The sequence below is a fragment of the Coenobita brevimanus genome, chromosome 21 (genome assembly GCF_032717465.1).
Source record: "Coenobita brevimanus isolate Jiangsu-jjx chromosome 21, ASM3271746v2, whole genome shotgun sequence".
In the NCBI taxonomy this organism is placed as follows: domain Eukaryota; kingdom Metazoa; phylum Arthropoda; class Malacostraca; order Decapoda; family Coenobitidae; genus Coenobita; species Coenobita brevimanus.
Genome location: NC_136974.1, coordinates 4,335,717 through 4,352,451, shown reverse-complemented (window position 1 = coordinate 4,352,451; position 16,735 = coordinate 4,335,717). Strand labels below are relative to the sequence as shown.

The window sequence follows — 16,735 nt, the reverse complement described above, 5'->3', positions numbered from 1 at the left end:
CAGAAAACAGAATAGTAGGATACAGAGAGGTTTACTGTCAGCTGCTTCAAACATCTGAGTCTCAGTAATGAGCAGGAGGTGAGGTCTAGAGGATGAGAGGCGGTGTTCAGCAGAGAAGAAATAGGTCGTTAAGTGTAAACGTGAGACAAACCAGAGGACAAGGACTGGATAATAGAAACATATAATTTTATGTTGGTTGATGACTAAACTAAGCCAGAGAACAAGCACTACAGCGAATGCAGTGTGTGTGTGTGTGTGTGTGTGTGTGTGTGTGTGTGTGTGTGTGTCACTTGACGGTTGGTGTCGCAAGGGGAGAAACATCAATAGTACAGACAGAGGCTGTAAGTGTAGGCTACTCTTGTATAATGTGTTGCGAGAGAATGACTTATTACCAAACATTAATGAACGGGTTTAATAAGGGTTAACATTTTTTGTATCCCGTCTGTATTGTAGGATACTCTTTATATCATGCACCTCCAGGGAATGTCATACTACTAAGCAGAACTGATGAGGTTTATTAAGCGCCACCACTGCTTGTTTCTCGTATGTAAATCGTGGGTAGAATGTGGATCAAGGGAAGTTAGTAGTAGGACGGCGCAGGTCCGTATAATGGTGCAGGACGGTAGGACGGGGAGGGGGCAGGTTTGTAGGATGGGGCGGGTGCAGGCTTGTAGGCAGGGTACTGAGCCTCGCCCTCGTACGTCACTTCCGCCACGTAACCGGAGTCGCCGTTCACGTAGTAAGTCACTTTCTGGAGGCGACCGTCGGGGAGCACAACGTAATAGGATCCCTTGGTGTTGTAGCCGTCACGACTCTCCTGGTGACCGTAGTCGTTGCCGGAGTAGTCGTCCTTAACAACCCAGTTGAAGTCGTACTGGGCGGGACCCTGCAACAGTCGTAATTAAGTCCTTCAGCTGGAAAAAGTCTCTGCTAAAGCTAATATTAACGTCTAAAGGTGCTAAAATATAATATAAAATATACTACGTCACCAAAGAGAAATAGTGAAGGAGAAGTAAGGACAGAAAAGAAAGAATGGATGGGAACACAAGAGACAAGAGCTTGAGACTTGTGCGTTGTGAAAATGTAAAATCTCTAACACAGTGCCATACCTAATTGGTGAATATACTACACTAAGTGAATGGATATATTGCAAGATAGAGTGAGGTGCATACCTGTGGCTTTTGTGGACCATAGGCTGGCCTATGGGCAGGTGCGCTGTAGGAGGGGGCAGGAGCAGGAGCCCTATAGGAAGGAGCAGGGCGGCCGTAGGATGGACGGGGAGGAGGATAACGTGGGACGGGGTAGCTGTAGCCGGGCCGATGTTCTGACAACACCACAGCCATCAAAGTAGACAGAAGTATAGCCTGCAGACCAAAGTGAACTGTTATACTTTTTTTACTTTAATTTGATCTTGCCATGTTCAGTGCTGAGCCTGAAGAGAGATTAACACTGGAACATGGTGCTAGTCACGAAGAAGTGGTATGGAGTGACTGGAGAACTGTTTAGTTTTTTCATTCTGCCACTGAGATAAGGACGGCTGAGTCTGCTGGTGCGGGCCTGGTTGTGGCAGCTGGAGTAGGAAATAAATAAGTGATGCAGGGTAGATACTGATATCACTGACTGAGCCGTCCCCGCAACACACGAGATACGTCCCGGCAGAGTGGAAGTGCAGTGTTATATATGGTATTAAATTAATCAACTCAATCCGATGACGTCTTTTTGTAGTTTATTCTTGTTTTACCAGACGATTTTATTCAGCCTAGAGGAGTACCTGTGTAGTGAAGGCACCAATACATTTATGTTAATCCGTCCTGGTCAAACTGTCTTTCGTAACATTAATACAATCGAATGAGGAGTAAAACAAAAAAATGCTCGGAATTAAGGCATTTTGGAGGTCACTCTAAAGTACAACATTTTCCCGTGCACTGAGAAAATGAGATTGTGGACAAATAAAAGGACACATTCAATAGTCGCACCCACCCCAGCATTATTCTTGGACACATTTGATAGTCGCACCCACCCCTACAGTATTCTAGGGGAAAAGAAAAAGTTACTGGTTAAGCACTTAATGAGACTTCTGGTTCACACACCGTCTCGGTACAGCTAACTGGCCAGTGCTGAGTGCTCTTCCCTGCCCCTCTGTGTCATATTTAAGGCTATTCCGGCACGATGCAGGTACGCGGTCGAGTAGTGCTCTTGTGTTGTGTATTTCTGTTGTTTATATACAGTATATAAGTATTTAAGTGTGTATATTGTCACCCCGAAACAACCTACATAAGGACTGGACCCTATTCATTAAACGGTACAGGGACTCAACCAGTGAGTGAATGAGTGAGCGAGTGAATGAGTGAATGAGTGAGAGGGTGGGTGAGAGATGCACTGTATCTGGGCACCCCTCTGGGTGCGGGAAAAATATTCCCACATATGACACACACACACACACACACACACACACACACACACACACACACACACACACACACACACACACACACACACACACACACACACACACACACACACACACACACACACACACACACACACACACACACACACACACACACACAGAAAGGATGAGAATTATGGATAATTTGACGTTATGTGAGGAATGGAAAATATGGAAGGCAGGATACATTGCTACTGGGAGACGATTAGGGAACTTTTGCTGTTGACAGTACCTTGAAAGCCATGTTGACTAGTTGAGGGCGTGAGAGAGACTGATGACTTCCCTCACGGTTCCCCCTTTTTATACCTGACAAGCGACCCCGCCCTGTGACGTCACGTTTATAAACATTATATATAAAAATATGATTGAGGAGTAGATCATGATAAGTGTGAGGTTGAGAGAGAGAGAGAGAGAGAGAGAGAGAGAGAGAGAGAGAGAGAGAGAGAGAGAGAGAGAGAGAGAGAGAGAGAGGAGGAGGGAAGTACCGCAGCTAACAAAATATCGATGAGACATGAAATAAGTAGAGGCAAAACCTGATGGAAGAACAGACTCAGGAGAGGAAACAAGAAGCTTAACACGTCGGGGGAATTTTAAGGTGACAAATACACCTATGAACAGCTTATCTTACTCTGCCCTTGACTCCCTGTGCTTAGAGGTGTTGTGGAAGCAGAGGATCGCAAAGTGGATCAACAGTTATTAGTTTAATCCTTCTTAATCCCATGACATCTTCATTATTTCATTCTTAATACGTCCATATAATCTTGTTCAGGTTGAGGAAGATCTCCAGTAGTTCGGATAACTTTCCCAAAATTGAATTAAATCGTCTGGACTGGGAAGAATAACAAGCAAAAATACGTCTCCAGTCTTTTAACTACTGTGATGTCTTGTATACTTAACTGCTGCTACCATGGGGCAATTTTACATACCTTGGGAAAAACACTGGAAATTGTAGTGTTTAGATACTCGTATAGTCTTCATATACCCCTTCACTACAAGAGGTCTCCCCCAAGCTGAAGAAAATTATGTGGAGGTAGCAAGAATAAAATTATAAAAGAATGCAACTGATTCATGGACTTAATGTTTATATTTTACTCCCGCTCGCGAAAGTGCAGAGGATTGTGTATTGGGTCCTGTTTATCTGTCTGTCTGTCCTCTCTGGCTGGCGCTTAGCAGGATTATGGAAAACTGTTGAATGGAATTCCACTAAATTTGGCATAATGACTTAAGACCATTAGAGGAACAGGTGATTAATTATTGGCAGAAAGGTTTAAAGTTCAAGGGCAAGTCAGCTCAAACAGTTTTGATCCGATTTTGGTCAAATTTGCTGGTAACGTTGAGGGACTGGAAAGAATGAAGTGACTGATTTTAGAATAGGTCAGATAAGTTTGATTTGAAAAGGATCATATTTGGTGGAAAGGGTTAAATTAGTCTAGGTTGATATGAAATTATTAATGTTTTAGAAAAAAATAGGTCAGAGGTCAAGGTCGCACGGTATTGTCAGCTTAAAGATTTTTCAATTGGGGTGAACCATATTTGTTAGATTTGTTGAGGGTCAGGTAAGTACGAGTTAATTTTGTTTTATGAGCAATCACTTAAGGTCAAGGGCACGGGGCAGGGTCAAAGATTTAGAACTGAAGCCCTTCGACACGATTAGAGGGAATCTGTCGTGTCCGGGCACACTGCTCATCAGTTTTGAAACATGGCGACCATTTACGCTATAAACAGTAGTTCAGAAGCGGGTAAAGTGCACAGGTGATAACGTTTATGTAGTTGCTTTCCTACTTTTTTTTTTCTGTTATCATACTCCAAAACCACGGGTGTCCATCGATCGTATGAACTGGCTGTACAGCCAGGGCCGGATTACCAGGTATAGGCAAAATGGGCAACTGCCTACTAGGCCACTGGCCTTCCAGACTTCCAGAGCGGAATAAATGTTTGCTCTGGGAGTCCAATTAAGGGCCATCACACATCAGGACAACAAAAAAGACCATTATAGGTCATGCCAAAATTCCACTGGAAATAACGGAAAAAAGAGATATATGATGCAGGCCAACTGTCTCCGTTGCCTACCAGGCCACAGCAGGGTTAATCCGGCCCTGTGTACAGCGCGGGTTTTGTGCCCGCTGAGTGCTTCTTCTTGATTATGATTGAAGGTGCCCTGTGTCCCACCTATACATATTGCAACCTCTGTCGTTGCTGATAAAGAACGCGCTTATAATACATACCGGTACACTGTGTGGTTTGCATACTGTGCTTTGACCTGAATTTTCTTGCAAGTTGTGGAAACGACTCAGTCAGTGTTACTGATGTTTGCACTGATATCACTTTCTGCCCCACATAACAATACTTATGAATTATAGTGTTTTCTCTTTAGCAGCCACAGATTGCACAGGCGATTACAACTTTCATGAGGCAACCAAAATGTCTGCACTTCTCACACCAGCAGACTGAACCGTCTCCGCAACACACATTATACCTGAAGGTGGCAATATAATATGAACATCGTTTAGTAGTAACAAAATAGGTTTCCATCGTCACATGTAATAGTATTTATATTATGGCATCTGATTCTCGGAATACATAATGGTACTCTCTGTAATTCTCCTTAATGTAGTTGGGAATCCAATCATAATGTAGACAAAGTTTCTATTGAGGGTAAGGCAAAGATTTTGACATGAATTTTGGCCAATGCTCCTAGTCGACCTATGTTCTGAAAGTTTGCCTGTGGGTAGTAGAGGCCAAGACGATGCGATTTTAGATGAGTTGAGCCAAAACACACGTTATATTTAAATCTGTTCAGCGATATGTGTCATGAGTTTACCCAATAACTCTCACGTTCTGAAGTTCATGGTGAACGACTTCACCTAGTTATAGATTAGCTATTTCACATTAATAATAATAAAAAAAAACTATGGTTTATTAGAGCGCTGAATATTGCTTTCTTGACTTATTTTTGTTGCAATAAAGATGATGATTCACGTCTTCACCATAGCCATATTGCCCAGCCTACAAAGACCACCTTCTCATAACGTCTTAGATCTGCACGTTCCAACCATGCACAACTATTGTAATCCATCCCACCCTATCCATTGCGTCCACCTCTCTCTCTCTCTCTCTCTCTCTCTCTCTCTCTCTCTCTCTCTCTCTCTCTCTCTCTCTCTCTTTTCTGCCCCAGTCTCTCTCCTTTCCTTCTATAGAAATTTGTGACTTGACCTTCCAACCACAAATGTCTCCCTATATGTATAGCTCATCTTCACATGGTATATCCTAACGTCCCGTGTCACCACCAGTCACCATCCCATCACATCCTGTGCATTTAACTCTATCCATCACCAACACCATGCCACACACAATGCCCGTCTTCACACAGTTTATTCCTTTGTGTTTTAGTTTATTCCTTTGTGTTTTATCTCATCACCCATCACCATCCTAGCCTATCCTGCCTACTGCTCCTCTCCACCCATGTTTATTTGTCCAGTAATTTATAAATCTCCCCACAGTTACATCTCACCCATAAGGTTTCTCTATTGGGTGTACTCCTCCCTTTAATATCGAAAAATAAAAAACTGTAACTTTAACCTGAAGGAATGAATTTCTGTGAAGACCTTCTGTGTATACTCCTCCTTTCATTCTCTTAACACCATGCAGCTAATTCTGCCCTCTCCTCTCCACCCACCCCACCCAATCCTTCCCTAATCCTTGTTATATTTGGTGGGGATATCTTAAAAATGTTCCAGCCATCTTTGCAGGGTATACTCTACTTTTCACGTACCAAAACCTACCACCATCCCAGTTCATCCAACATTTAGCCCAACATCTGTAGAACTCTAACATAATTTTCTAATCAGTTTGGTGTCGCATCGCCTGGTTTTTAATGTTATTGGTCATTTTCTTGTTATACATGGTAATGAAGTGTATCGATATTTATGTCCGCAATTGTACAGTCGACCAAAGAATAATGGAGATCAGAGCGTTCCATGAATTTTGACATGAACGATATTTTGGTCAACGCCTTGGCATGTCTGTTAAGTGTAAATGAAAACTCGGGTTATTCTATAGCCAGACGCCTTAATTCCAGACGGTGTGGTCACAGAGAAATCGCCTCCATGACATCCTGCCCCCCACCATCAGGCTGTCCTTCCTGTTACATAAAAATTCGGATGATGCTGGATTATATTACCTTCAGTATTACATTCTGTATTTTATTCTTGTTGCCGCGAGGCGTTGTTGTTTTTTATTCCAGTTTAGGAGAGGTCTTTTTGCGTCCAACGGATAAATAAAGTCTGTATTAACTTCACTCTCTGCAGTGTATAAAGAAAAAAATCACTCCTGTGTTGAGTAAAGTCTGTTGGTAGCGTACTTAAACTAGAAAAAAATGCGTCACCGGATGCAAGAAGTCAATAAACCAAGTATCGAAACAGTACACGAGTATGAAAAATGGAAAATACTGTACACGGGTATAAAAAATGGAAAATACTGTACACGGGTATAAAAAATGGAAAATACTGTACACGGTTATAAAGAATGGGAAAATACGGAACACGGGTATAAAAAATGGAAAACACGGTACATGGGTATAAGGAATGGAAAGTACGGCACACGGGTATAAAAAATGGAAAATACGATACTCAGGTATAAAAAGGGGAAATACGGTGGAGTTAATTAAAGCTCCCCCTACTTTGTTTCTAAATGCGGGAAACTGAAGGAGTCTTGATGAAATTTTTTGTCCACTGAACTGTCTGCAACAAAACTCCTGTCACTCCCTCTTCTTTTTCCTTTCCATGGACTCAGAAAATAAGTCTGATGAATCACAATCAAACGACACTGATGGCGATATGTGGTCAAATACAATCCCTGTCTTTTCCTTGACATTCACTTCTCCAGATTAGTTTCCCCCCAGACTTCAACCCACAGCAGTCCAAGTCCAGTTGTTACAGATTTTTTTTCTTTTTTAATAAACGCATGGAAGATACCTGTAATGTGGTTAACGGATTTTTTTTTTATTTAATAAGTTTTTCCTCCTTCTATTCATTAGCTGTAAAAAGTAAACCCTTCAATCCGATGAGGTATTTATACACACTATTACTGCTTATCTCAGACGATTTTCTTTAGCTTAGGAAAGGCCTCTTGTACTGGAGGGGTTAATGAAGGCTGTATCTGACCCTTCCAGTTGTAAGAGTCTCCCCCAAGCTTGATGAAATCGTCTGAAGGAAGCAGGAATAAAGCAATAAAGACGTAGCTGACCTGAAGGGGTTAATGGGAGAGGTGACAGGACTTCAGCTGCCGACTTTAACCTATCTTAAATGGCCTGAATCAGCCTGAAGCGAAGTAACTGGTCTTGATTTCACATAAGTATATATGAAGTCTGAATAAACCAAAATTGCTTACTAAATCTGAATGGATATAAGGAGACCTGAAATGGAGAAAAGAAATTTGTTGGTGATAGGACAGAAGAGAGTGGAATGAATCTATCTGGCGACGGTAAGTGAAACACATCTTTAAAGGAGAAAAGAGAATAATGATGATGATGATGATGATGATGAGAAGGAGGAGGAAGGAGGAGGTGGAGGAGAAAGAAGAAGAAGAAAAAGAAGAAGAAGATGAAGAAGAAGAAGATGAAGAAGGAGAAGAAGAAGAAGAGGAAGAAGAAATAGAAGAAGAAGACTTACTGATAATGAGGCCTATGAGATAGAGTCAGGAGTTGGTGAGCTTGAATAATACTCGTTATGTGGATGACTTTGTGGACCATTTCACTGGCTACACTGTTGATGTGTATCCTAGGTCTTCACTTTCTCTAGACTTGTTTCTGGATCCTGTCTCACCTAAGTTTGTTTATTTCTAGACGCATGTTTTGCTTCTAGACAATGTATTATGGCTAATGTTTATGTACCGTTTCTGGATGGCGTGTTCTGCTTCTAGAATGACAGAGTAAGCAGAAGAGTGAAGAGTTAGCTTTTAGAAAGATGTCAGATATAAGCAGAATTAATTGTTAGAAAGAATGAAAACATTTAGGAACTCTCTTAAAGGCGGTCAGCGATATATGTATGGTGCTGTACAAATTGCTTTAGGTCATTAAGGATAAAAAAAAGGTGTTGGCTAGTTCACCAGGTGGATCAGTGAAGGGAGAAAAAAGCCAGAGGCGTGATGAACACTGGTGTACCCTAAAATGATTATTTGAAAGAAAGGAAAAATGAAATGAATGTTTTTCCCTCTCGTAATCAAACATAGTCAGAGAATTTTGTGTGGTCAGTTGCATTAGCGGATAAATAAAGTCACAGATATATTTAGTCAGTGAATGAAAGGAAAGCCAAGGCCAGTAGGAGGATATAGAGAGGTTTACTGTCAGCTGCATCACACAGCTGAGTCTCAGTAATGAAGAGAAGGTGAGGTCTGGAGGATGAGAGGTGGTGTTCAGCAGAGAGGAAATTGGTTGTTTAGTGTAAAGATGAGACAAACCAGGGGACAAGGAATGGATGATAGAGACATCCGATTTGATATTGGTTGACGAATAAACCAAACCTGCGAACAAGCACCACTGAATAGGTAGTGTGTGTATGTCACTTGATGTTTGGTGTCGCAAAGGGAGAAGCATCTGAAGGATAAAAAGAGGCTGATAAGTGTCGGCTACTCTTAAATAATGTGTTGCGAAAGAATGACTTATTACCAAACATAATTGAACGGGTTTATTAAGGGTTAACATCATTTGTACCCGTCTGTACTGTAGGATACTCTTAATGTCATGCACCTCCAGGGAATGTCATACTACTAAGCAGAACAAATGAGGTTTATTAAGCGTCACCACTGCTTGTTTCTCGTATGTAAATCGTGGGTAGAATGTGGATCAGTCGTAGGAAGTTAGTAGTAGGACGGCGCAGGTCCGTATAATGGTGCAGGACGGTAGGACGGGGCGGGGGCAGGTTTGTAGGATGGGGCGGGTGCAGGCTTGTAGGCAGGGTACTGAGCCTCGCCCTCGTAGGTCACTTCCGCCACGTAACCGGAGTCGCCGTTCACGTAGTAAGTCACTTGCTGGAGGCGACCGTCGGGGAGCACCACGTAATAGGATCCCTTGGTGTTGTAGCCGTCACGACTCTCCTGGTGACCGTAGTCGTTGCCGGAGTAGTCGTCCTTAACAACCCAGTTGAAATCGTACTGGGCGGGACCCTGGAACAGTCGTAATTAAGTCCTTCAGTTGGAAAAAGTCTCTCTTACGGCTAATATCAACGTCTAAAGGTGCTAAAATATTATATACAATAAACTACGTCACTGAAGAGAAATAGTGAAGGAGAATTAAGGACAGGAAAGAAAGAATGGATGGGAACGCAAGAGACAAGGGCTTGAGAATTGCGCGTTGTGAAAATGTAAAATCTGTAACACAGTGCCATACCTTATTCGTAAATATACTACACTAAGCGAATGCATGATAGAGTGAGGTTCATACCTGTGGCTTTTGTGGACCATAGGCTGGCCTAGGGGCGGGTGCGGTGTAGGAGGGGGCAGGAGCAGGAGCACTGTAGGAAGGAGCAGGGCGGCCGTATGATGGACGGGGAGGAGGATAACGTGGGACGGGGTAGCTGTAGCCGGGCCGATGTTCTGACAACACCACAGCCACCAAAGCAGACAGAAGGATAGCCTGCAGACCAAAGTGAACTGTTATACTCTTTTCACTTTAATTTGATCTTACCATCTTCAGTGCTGAGCTTGAAGAGAGATTGACACTGGAAAATGGTGCTAGTCACGAAGAAGTGGTATAGAGTGACTGGAGAACTATTTATTCTTTCATTATGCCACTGCAATAAGGGAAATGTACTGCAAAAGGACGAAAATATCTGCCAAGTTACAGTGGACAAACTGTAGTATTGATAAAGCTGTATGACAAGTACGAAAGTCGGAATACAAAGCTGGCGGGGGACTGTCTGAAGCGTATGATTGCGACTGGAAGATGTTGCAGTGAATGTTTCTATTTGATCTATCTATCTATCTATCTATTGCCAGATGCCTTAATCCCGTAAGGAGTGGCCACAAACAAATCGCCTTCATGTTACCCTGTCCCCCGCCATTTCACTGCCCTGCTCCCAGCTCACACCCCCCTCTCTCATATAACTCTCTACTCCATCCCTCCACCTCATCCTCGGCCTTCCCCTCCCTCTTCCCCCCTCCATCTCACTCACATACACTCTCTTCGTCAGTCTTTCACCCTCCATCCTCTCCACATGGCCAAACCACCTTAATGTGTCTCTCCTAACGCTTCCTATCACATCCACATCAACACCACACCGTTCCTTCATTTCCTAATTTGTCAGCCTGTCTCTCCATGTGACTCCACATGCTCCTCTCAAATAACTCATTTCCACTGCTCTCACTCTTGACTTCTGTCCCTCCAACAAGGTCGAAGCTTCACTTCCATACGTTAGAGTTGGTATAATAATACTGTCGTGTAGTAACTTTTTCACTTCCATGCTCACTTCCCTGTTTCTTATCACTGCTTTCAAGGAGCCAGCAACCTTTCTTCCCTGCTACACCCTTTCAAGCACTTCACCATCTAAACTTCCATCCTTACTCATCACACTACCCATGTACTTAAATGCACTCATATTCTCCATTTCCTCCCCATCCAATCTCACTGTACACTCACTAACTTCACTTCTCTCGAAGACCATAAGTTTACTCTTTCCTACATTCACCTTTAGATTCCGTTTCTTACACACTCTCCCAAACTCATCCACCAAGCCTTGCAACTCCCCTTCGTCTTCACTTAACAACACAGTATCATCTACAAACAACAGTACAGGGAGTTTCCAAACACTGCCCTCTCTCACTAGGGCCACTCCAACATCCATTGCACTTCCTTGTATCTCTTTTATAACCCCATCCATATTCAAATTGAACAACCATGGAGACATGACACATACTTGTTTCAATCCAACCTTCAAATAGAAAAATTCACTCATTTCACCATCCACATTCACTGCTGCCTTGGCACCATCGTACATACTCTTCTCGGCATTCAACAACTTCCCATCTAATCCATATATTCATAATTCTTTCCACAGTCCTCCCTGTCATATGCTTTCTCCAAATCCATGAAGGCTGCAGACAACTTCTTTCCCTTCTCTAGAAACTTTTCCACCAAAGATCTAAGAATGAATATCTGATCTACACAACCTCTTCCCTTCCTAAAACCTCCCTGTTCTTCTCCAACTAATTCCTCTGTTATTTCTCTATCTCTGTCAATAAGTATCTTGTCATATACTTTTCCTATTACACTAAGAAGGCAAATGCTCTTATGAGTACCACACACTTCTTTTTCCCTTTTTCCTTTGTACAAGGGAATAATTATACCTGACTTCCAATCCTCCGGGACTCTGTCTTCCTCCCAGGCCAATGTGCACATCTTCCACATCCATTTTACTACTATCTCTTCCCCATGCTTCAGCATTTCACCACACACTCCATGAATTCCTGGGGCTTTCCCCATTTTAACTTTCTTCATCGCTTCCACAACTTCCATCCTACTGATTTCTTCCTCTCTTTTCACATCCCTTCTTCTCCCAGTCATTCCCCAGCCACTTATACTTGCATTACTTTCATTCTATATGTTCAACAATTCATTGAAGTGTTCTCTCCATCTGCTCACTTTTTCTCCCTTCTCCACAAGTAACCTACCGTTTTTATCTTTCACTCCTCAGCTAACTTTTTTGGTACGCTGTCTAACTCTCTTTACCTCATTCCAGAACATTTTCTTACATTCCCTCCACTTTACACTCAAATTCCTTCCAAATTCCTCATCCAATCGCTTCTTACTCTCTATTTGATCCTAACATGAAATTAAAAAAAAAAAAAGTATAGGAAGAAAAGGACACTCTCTGACGTTCAGGGAGGTGGTGGCAGAATTGGTAGAGAGACGGCCTGCAGTCCTAATGAACCCAGGTTCGAATCCCGGCTGGGGTAGGGAACAGTTTAAGGATCTGAATTTCTTGAAAAGCAGACTTTTCTGATCTCCCAGATGACCCGCGGACATGTCTTAAAAGTACCACCGCTAATACCAGTACACCAGTCCTGTATGAGACAGCCCTAGCATGTGTTCAATATGGATGGTGGGTGTTAGCGCCGTTGTGGTGACATGTGGAGATTTAGGAGGACTACTGGGCCCCAAGGAGGAGTACTGGGACTTGATAATAGGTCCAGAAGCCCTTGCCCAGAGTCGGACACGTAAAAAAAAAAAAAAAAAAAAAAAAAAAAGGGAAGCAGCACAAACTGCTGCCAGGAGACGATTAGGGAACTGTTGCTGTTGACAGTACCTTGAAAGCCATGTTGACTAGTTGAGGCCGTGAGAGAGACTGATGACTTCCCTCACGGTTCCCTTCTTATACCTGACTAGTGACCCCGCCCTGTGACGTCACGCTTATAAATATAAAAATATGAAGGAGTAGATCATGATATCTTGGTTGAGAGAGAGAGAGAGAGAGAGAGAGAGAGAGAGAGAGAGAGGGGGGGGGTAAAAGTTGCTGGAGAGACGAGAAAAATAAAATTATGATAGATGTGTAAGAAAATGCAGTAATGACATCCCAGTTCCCTGCAAATAACCCACTAAAATACCAATACACTACACACAGAAGGTTAATACTGCACCGGCAATACATAAATATCCCATTAAGCTCCGTGGATTTACCTACAGATGAGTAATAATCGTTTGGCGGTGGTTAGAACAAAATTACACGACACATATGAAACTTAATTGGGTGTACCGGATATGTTTAAATAAACAAATAAGTAAACAAATATCTGGCTATCTATCAATGCAGTGGGATTAATGAACGAAAGAGTGTAAAAAATACAAGAGAATGAGAAACCAGAATAAAGCCGATTACTGAAATGATGCGTATTATATGAAAGTAAAGACAACCATAATTGAGGAAGCATGTATATAATTTGTTGCGGTAAGTTATTGCTGAAAAAAAATTGTATATATATATATATATATATATATATATATATATATATATAGGTGTGTGTGTGTGTGTGTGTGTGTGTGTGTGTATTTAGGTGATAGGTAGGATGGGTAAATTTAAATGGTTTGGACATGTGGAGAGGATGGTGGATGACAAATGGGTGCAGAAGGTGAGAAGTGTGAACCCCTGGGTTAGGGTTGCGCGAGGAGGACCGAAAAAGACCTGGGTCGAAGTCACAGAGAGTGGCCTCAGATATAAGAAACTGAACAGAGAGGCTGCCAGGGATCGAGCAGCGTGGAGAGTCACCCTTAGGTGACCAAGGGCGACGGATGCAAGCATGTTGGAGCCTTTATAAACGATACGAACGATACGATATTCTAGATGATGTCTTATCTCTGAATACCGTACGTCTTCAAAAACACGATTAGGTATGAGTGCATGAATATTTGTCTAAATCTGTGTGAACAAAATACGTATACAGATAGGTGCTTTAATTTCCAGGAAGCAGGGCACTGTTGTTTTTACGTCGTTTGTGGAACTCCTTGCAGTCCGAACGCAGTTCTTAATGAACTGTACACATTTAACAAGGAAATTTTCAGTTCAATATTCTTCCGTGTGTTTGTATTTTTTTTTATTTATTTACCTATTTTTTGATTTTACGTTTTGAAATTCTTTATCAGTTACAGGTACTGTATATGTACTGGGCAGGTGTGTTTTTTCAGTAACCTTCAGCTTGTTTGGCTATGGATAACCAAGTATTAATTTTTACGGAGTTGAATAGGATATTTTTAGCTCCTTCTTTACGATGAGGGCAGTTATACTTTATTCTTGCTGCCTAGAATGATATTAATCTATTTAGGAAAGAGTATTAAAAATGAAGGAGTTGGAAACGATATAGATTTACTTCTTGAGTGCGATGTCACATTATTATTATTATTATTATTATTATTATTATTGTTTTTATTATTATTATTACTATTATTATTATATTATCATCCCTTGTGGAGGGGTAAATGCTCTTCCAAGGTATGGACAGGTAAAGGTATCGCTCACCTGTTGTTCTGTTTACAGTCCCAACACAGATTCCTTACTTAACAAAATCTTAGCAGCGATATTTTTGATTATCATCCCTGGGCAGTCTTTTAAGTAGTTCTTTCCCATGGCGTTTATTTTTACTTTCTTTTGTGATTTTAGAAAGCTGCCTAATACCTCTTCCTCACCGATTTATTTTTGGATACGCCTGGCTAATATCGTTTTGTACGTTTTTTGAACAGAGTATGGTGTTATTAGAATAAGGATCAAAGAAGAGCTCGGTCAGGTGCAATAAGCAAAATAAATCGCTTAGGTAGAGGTGTTAGGGACCGACGAGATCCGGGGCTATATCTAACCTTTTCAGTTGGAAGAGTCTCCCCTAAAATGAATAACATTGCCCCATTGGCTGTGTGCTGTCTAGACGGCTGTTTTGTTTGGGCGGCTGTGCTCTGTCCTGACGGCCTTGTTCTGTCTAGAAGGCTGTATTTTGTTTGGGCGAGTGTGTTCTGTCTCGACGGCTGTGTTCTGTCCAGGTGGGTGTGTTCAGTCCAGATGGGCGTGTTTAGTCTAGTGGGTGTTTTCGGTTTTGATGAGTGTATTCTGTTTCTAGACGAAGTGTTCTGAACTGATGTATGCTTTCTGCTTTTGTGTTAATGTTTATGTTCTATACCATATGTTCTGATACCGTTTATGTTTTTTCTGCTAAATGGTGTGTTCTGCTTCGAGATAGTGTTCTTCTTTCTAGAGGCGTGTTTTGCTTCTAGACGATGTATTATGCCTTATGTTTATGTTCCGGTTGTGGATGGTGTGTTCTGCTGCTAGACTGACAGTAAGCAGAAGAGTTAGTTTTTAGATAAATGTCAAGTATAAACAGAATTAATTGTTAGAAACAAATTAGAAACTCTCTCAATATATGTATTTATGGTACTGTACAAACTGCTTTAGGTCTTCAGGGATAAGAAAAAGGTGTTGACTATCTCACCAGGTGGATAAGTGGCATTATCGTACGGGTTACGAACATTAAGGAAAAGTAATATCGGCAATGTGGCCTGTACCCCCCTGCGTCAATACCACCACCTTCTGCAGGGGGTGCGTCGGCCACTTGTTGTTCGCCTCCACTTACTGACTCAGGAGCTTGGTGTGGACCCCAGTGACTGTGACAAGTTGGTGTTTAAAAATATAGCTCCTTGGGAGCCACCTGGCTTTACAGTGGATGTATCATGGTTCCCAGCACCAAAGGCCAAGGCGACGGAGGCGGAGGTCCACCACTTGTTTCGTAACATCATCGTTCGTCACTTGGGGTCCCATCATTTTTTTTTTTTTTTTTTATGTGACCGACTCTGGGCATAGGCTTCACAGCCTGCACTCAAGGCCCAGTAGTCCTCCTACGTACCGTACATCTCTACATGTCACCACTTCGGCGCTAACACCCACCGTCCATACTGAATACATGCTAGGGCTGTCTCATACAGGACTGGTGTATTGGTATTAGCGGGGGTATTTTTACGACATGTCGGCGGGTCTTCTGGCAAATGAGTAAAGTCTGCTTTTACTGAATTCAAATCCTTTAACTCTTCCCTGCCCCAGCGGGATTTGAACCCGGGTCCGTTAGGACTGCAGGCCAACTCTCTACCAACTGAGCTACCGACGACTCCAAGTCGAGTGAATGCGTGGGTGCGTGTGGTCGACTGAATGTGCACTTAGGTATCGGTTGCTGACTCATTCATCTGTGTTTACCTCCGAACTTTTTGCTATTGACAAAGCCATAGACTATGCTCTCAATTCTAGGCATGACTCATTTGTCATATTTTCAGATTCAAAATCAGCCCTTCAGGCAATTGCATCTTGTACTACGGACTCTCACGAGATCCAGGGCCGCATCGTTAATAAGTTACATTCATGCAACAAGTCATTCACGCTGATCTGGGTGCCTGGTCATTGTCGTATCTACGGCAATGAGCAGGCTGACTTACTTGCAAAGTCGGCTGTAGAACTCGAGGAGACTTGGGACGTTCCTCGTGATCTACGGTCGAGTCTCTCTCTCGGAAAGAAATCAATAAATCTTCTGTGGCAAGGTCAGTGGACCAGACTAAATATTCCAACTTGTAAGCAGCACCTGGGCGACTGGGGGACTGCCAACCGTCCCAGTCGCCTTGAAGAAATAGTATTGGCACGGCTACGGCTCAATGCCACCATTTTAACTCACATGAAACCATATATGGAAAGACGCTTCCCACCGCACTGGGACATCTGTGATGCGGTGTTATCTATCAGTCATATCATCCTGCGCTGTCGGCGATTTATT

The 16,735-nt window shown here is 42.4% G+C and overlaps 1 protein-coding gene across 1 annotated transcript; it reads right to left on the bottom strand.

Moving 5' to 3' along the window:
• Positions 1–580: 580 nt before the first annotated feature.
• LOC145392086 (uncharacterized) lies at positions 581–12,759 on the bottom strand. The gene is made up of 4 exons (XM_080266540.1): positions 12,748–12,759; positions 9,888–10,079; positions 9,311–9,610; positions 581–886 (listed from the first exon to the last, which is right to left on the bottom strand). The coding sequence occupies exons 1-4, from the start codon at positions 12,757–12,759 to the stop codon at positions 581–583; spliced, it is 810 nt and encodes a 269-aa protein (XP_080122666.1).
• Between the last annotated feature and the right edge of the window lie 3,976 nt (positions 12,760–16,735).

What these genes read in the sequence shown, in the direction of transcription:
- LOC145392086 (XM_080266540.1), bottom strand. An exon ending in ATGGTCCACAAAAGCCACAG is followed by an intron (nt 9,611 to 9,887) that starts GTATGAACCTCA and finishes CGACTGTTCCAG; the next exon opens with GGTCCCGCCCAGTACGATTT. An exon ending in ACGGACCTGCGCCGTCCTAC is followed by an intron (nt 887 to 9,310) that starts TACTAACTTCCT and finishes CGACTGTTGCAG; the next exon opens with GGTCCCGCCCAGTACGACTT.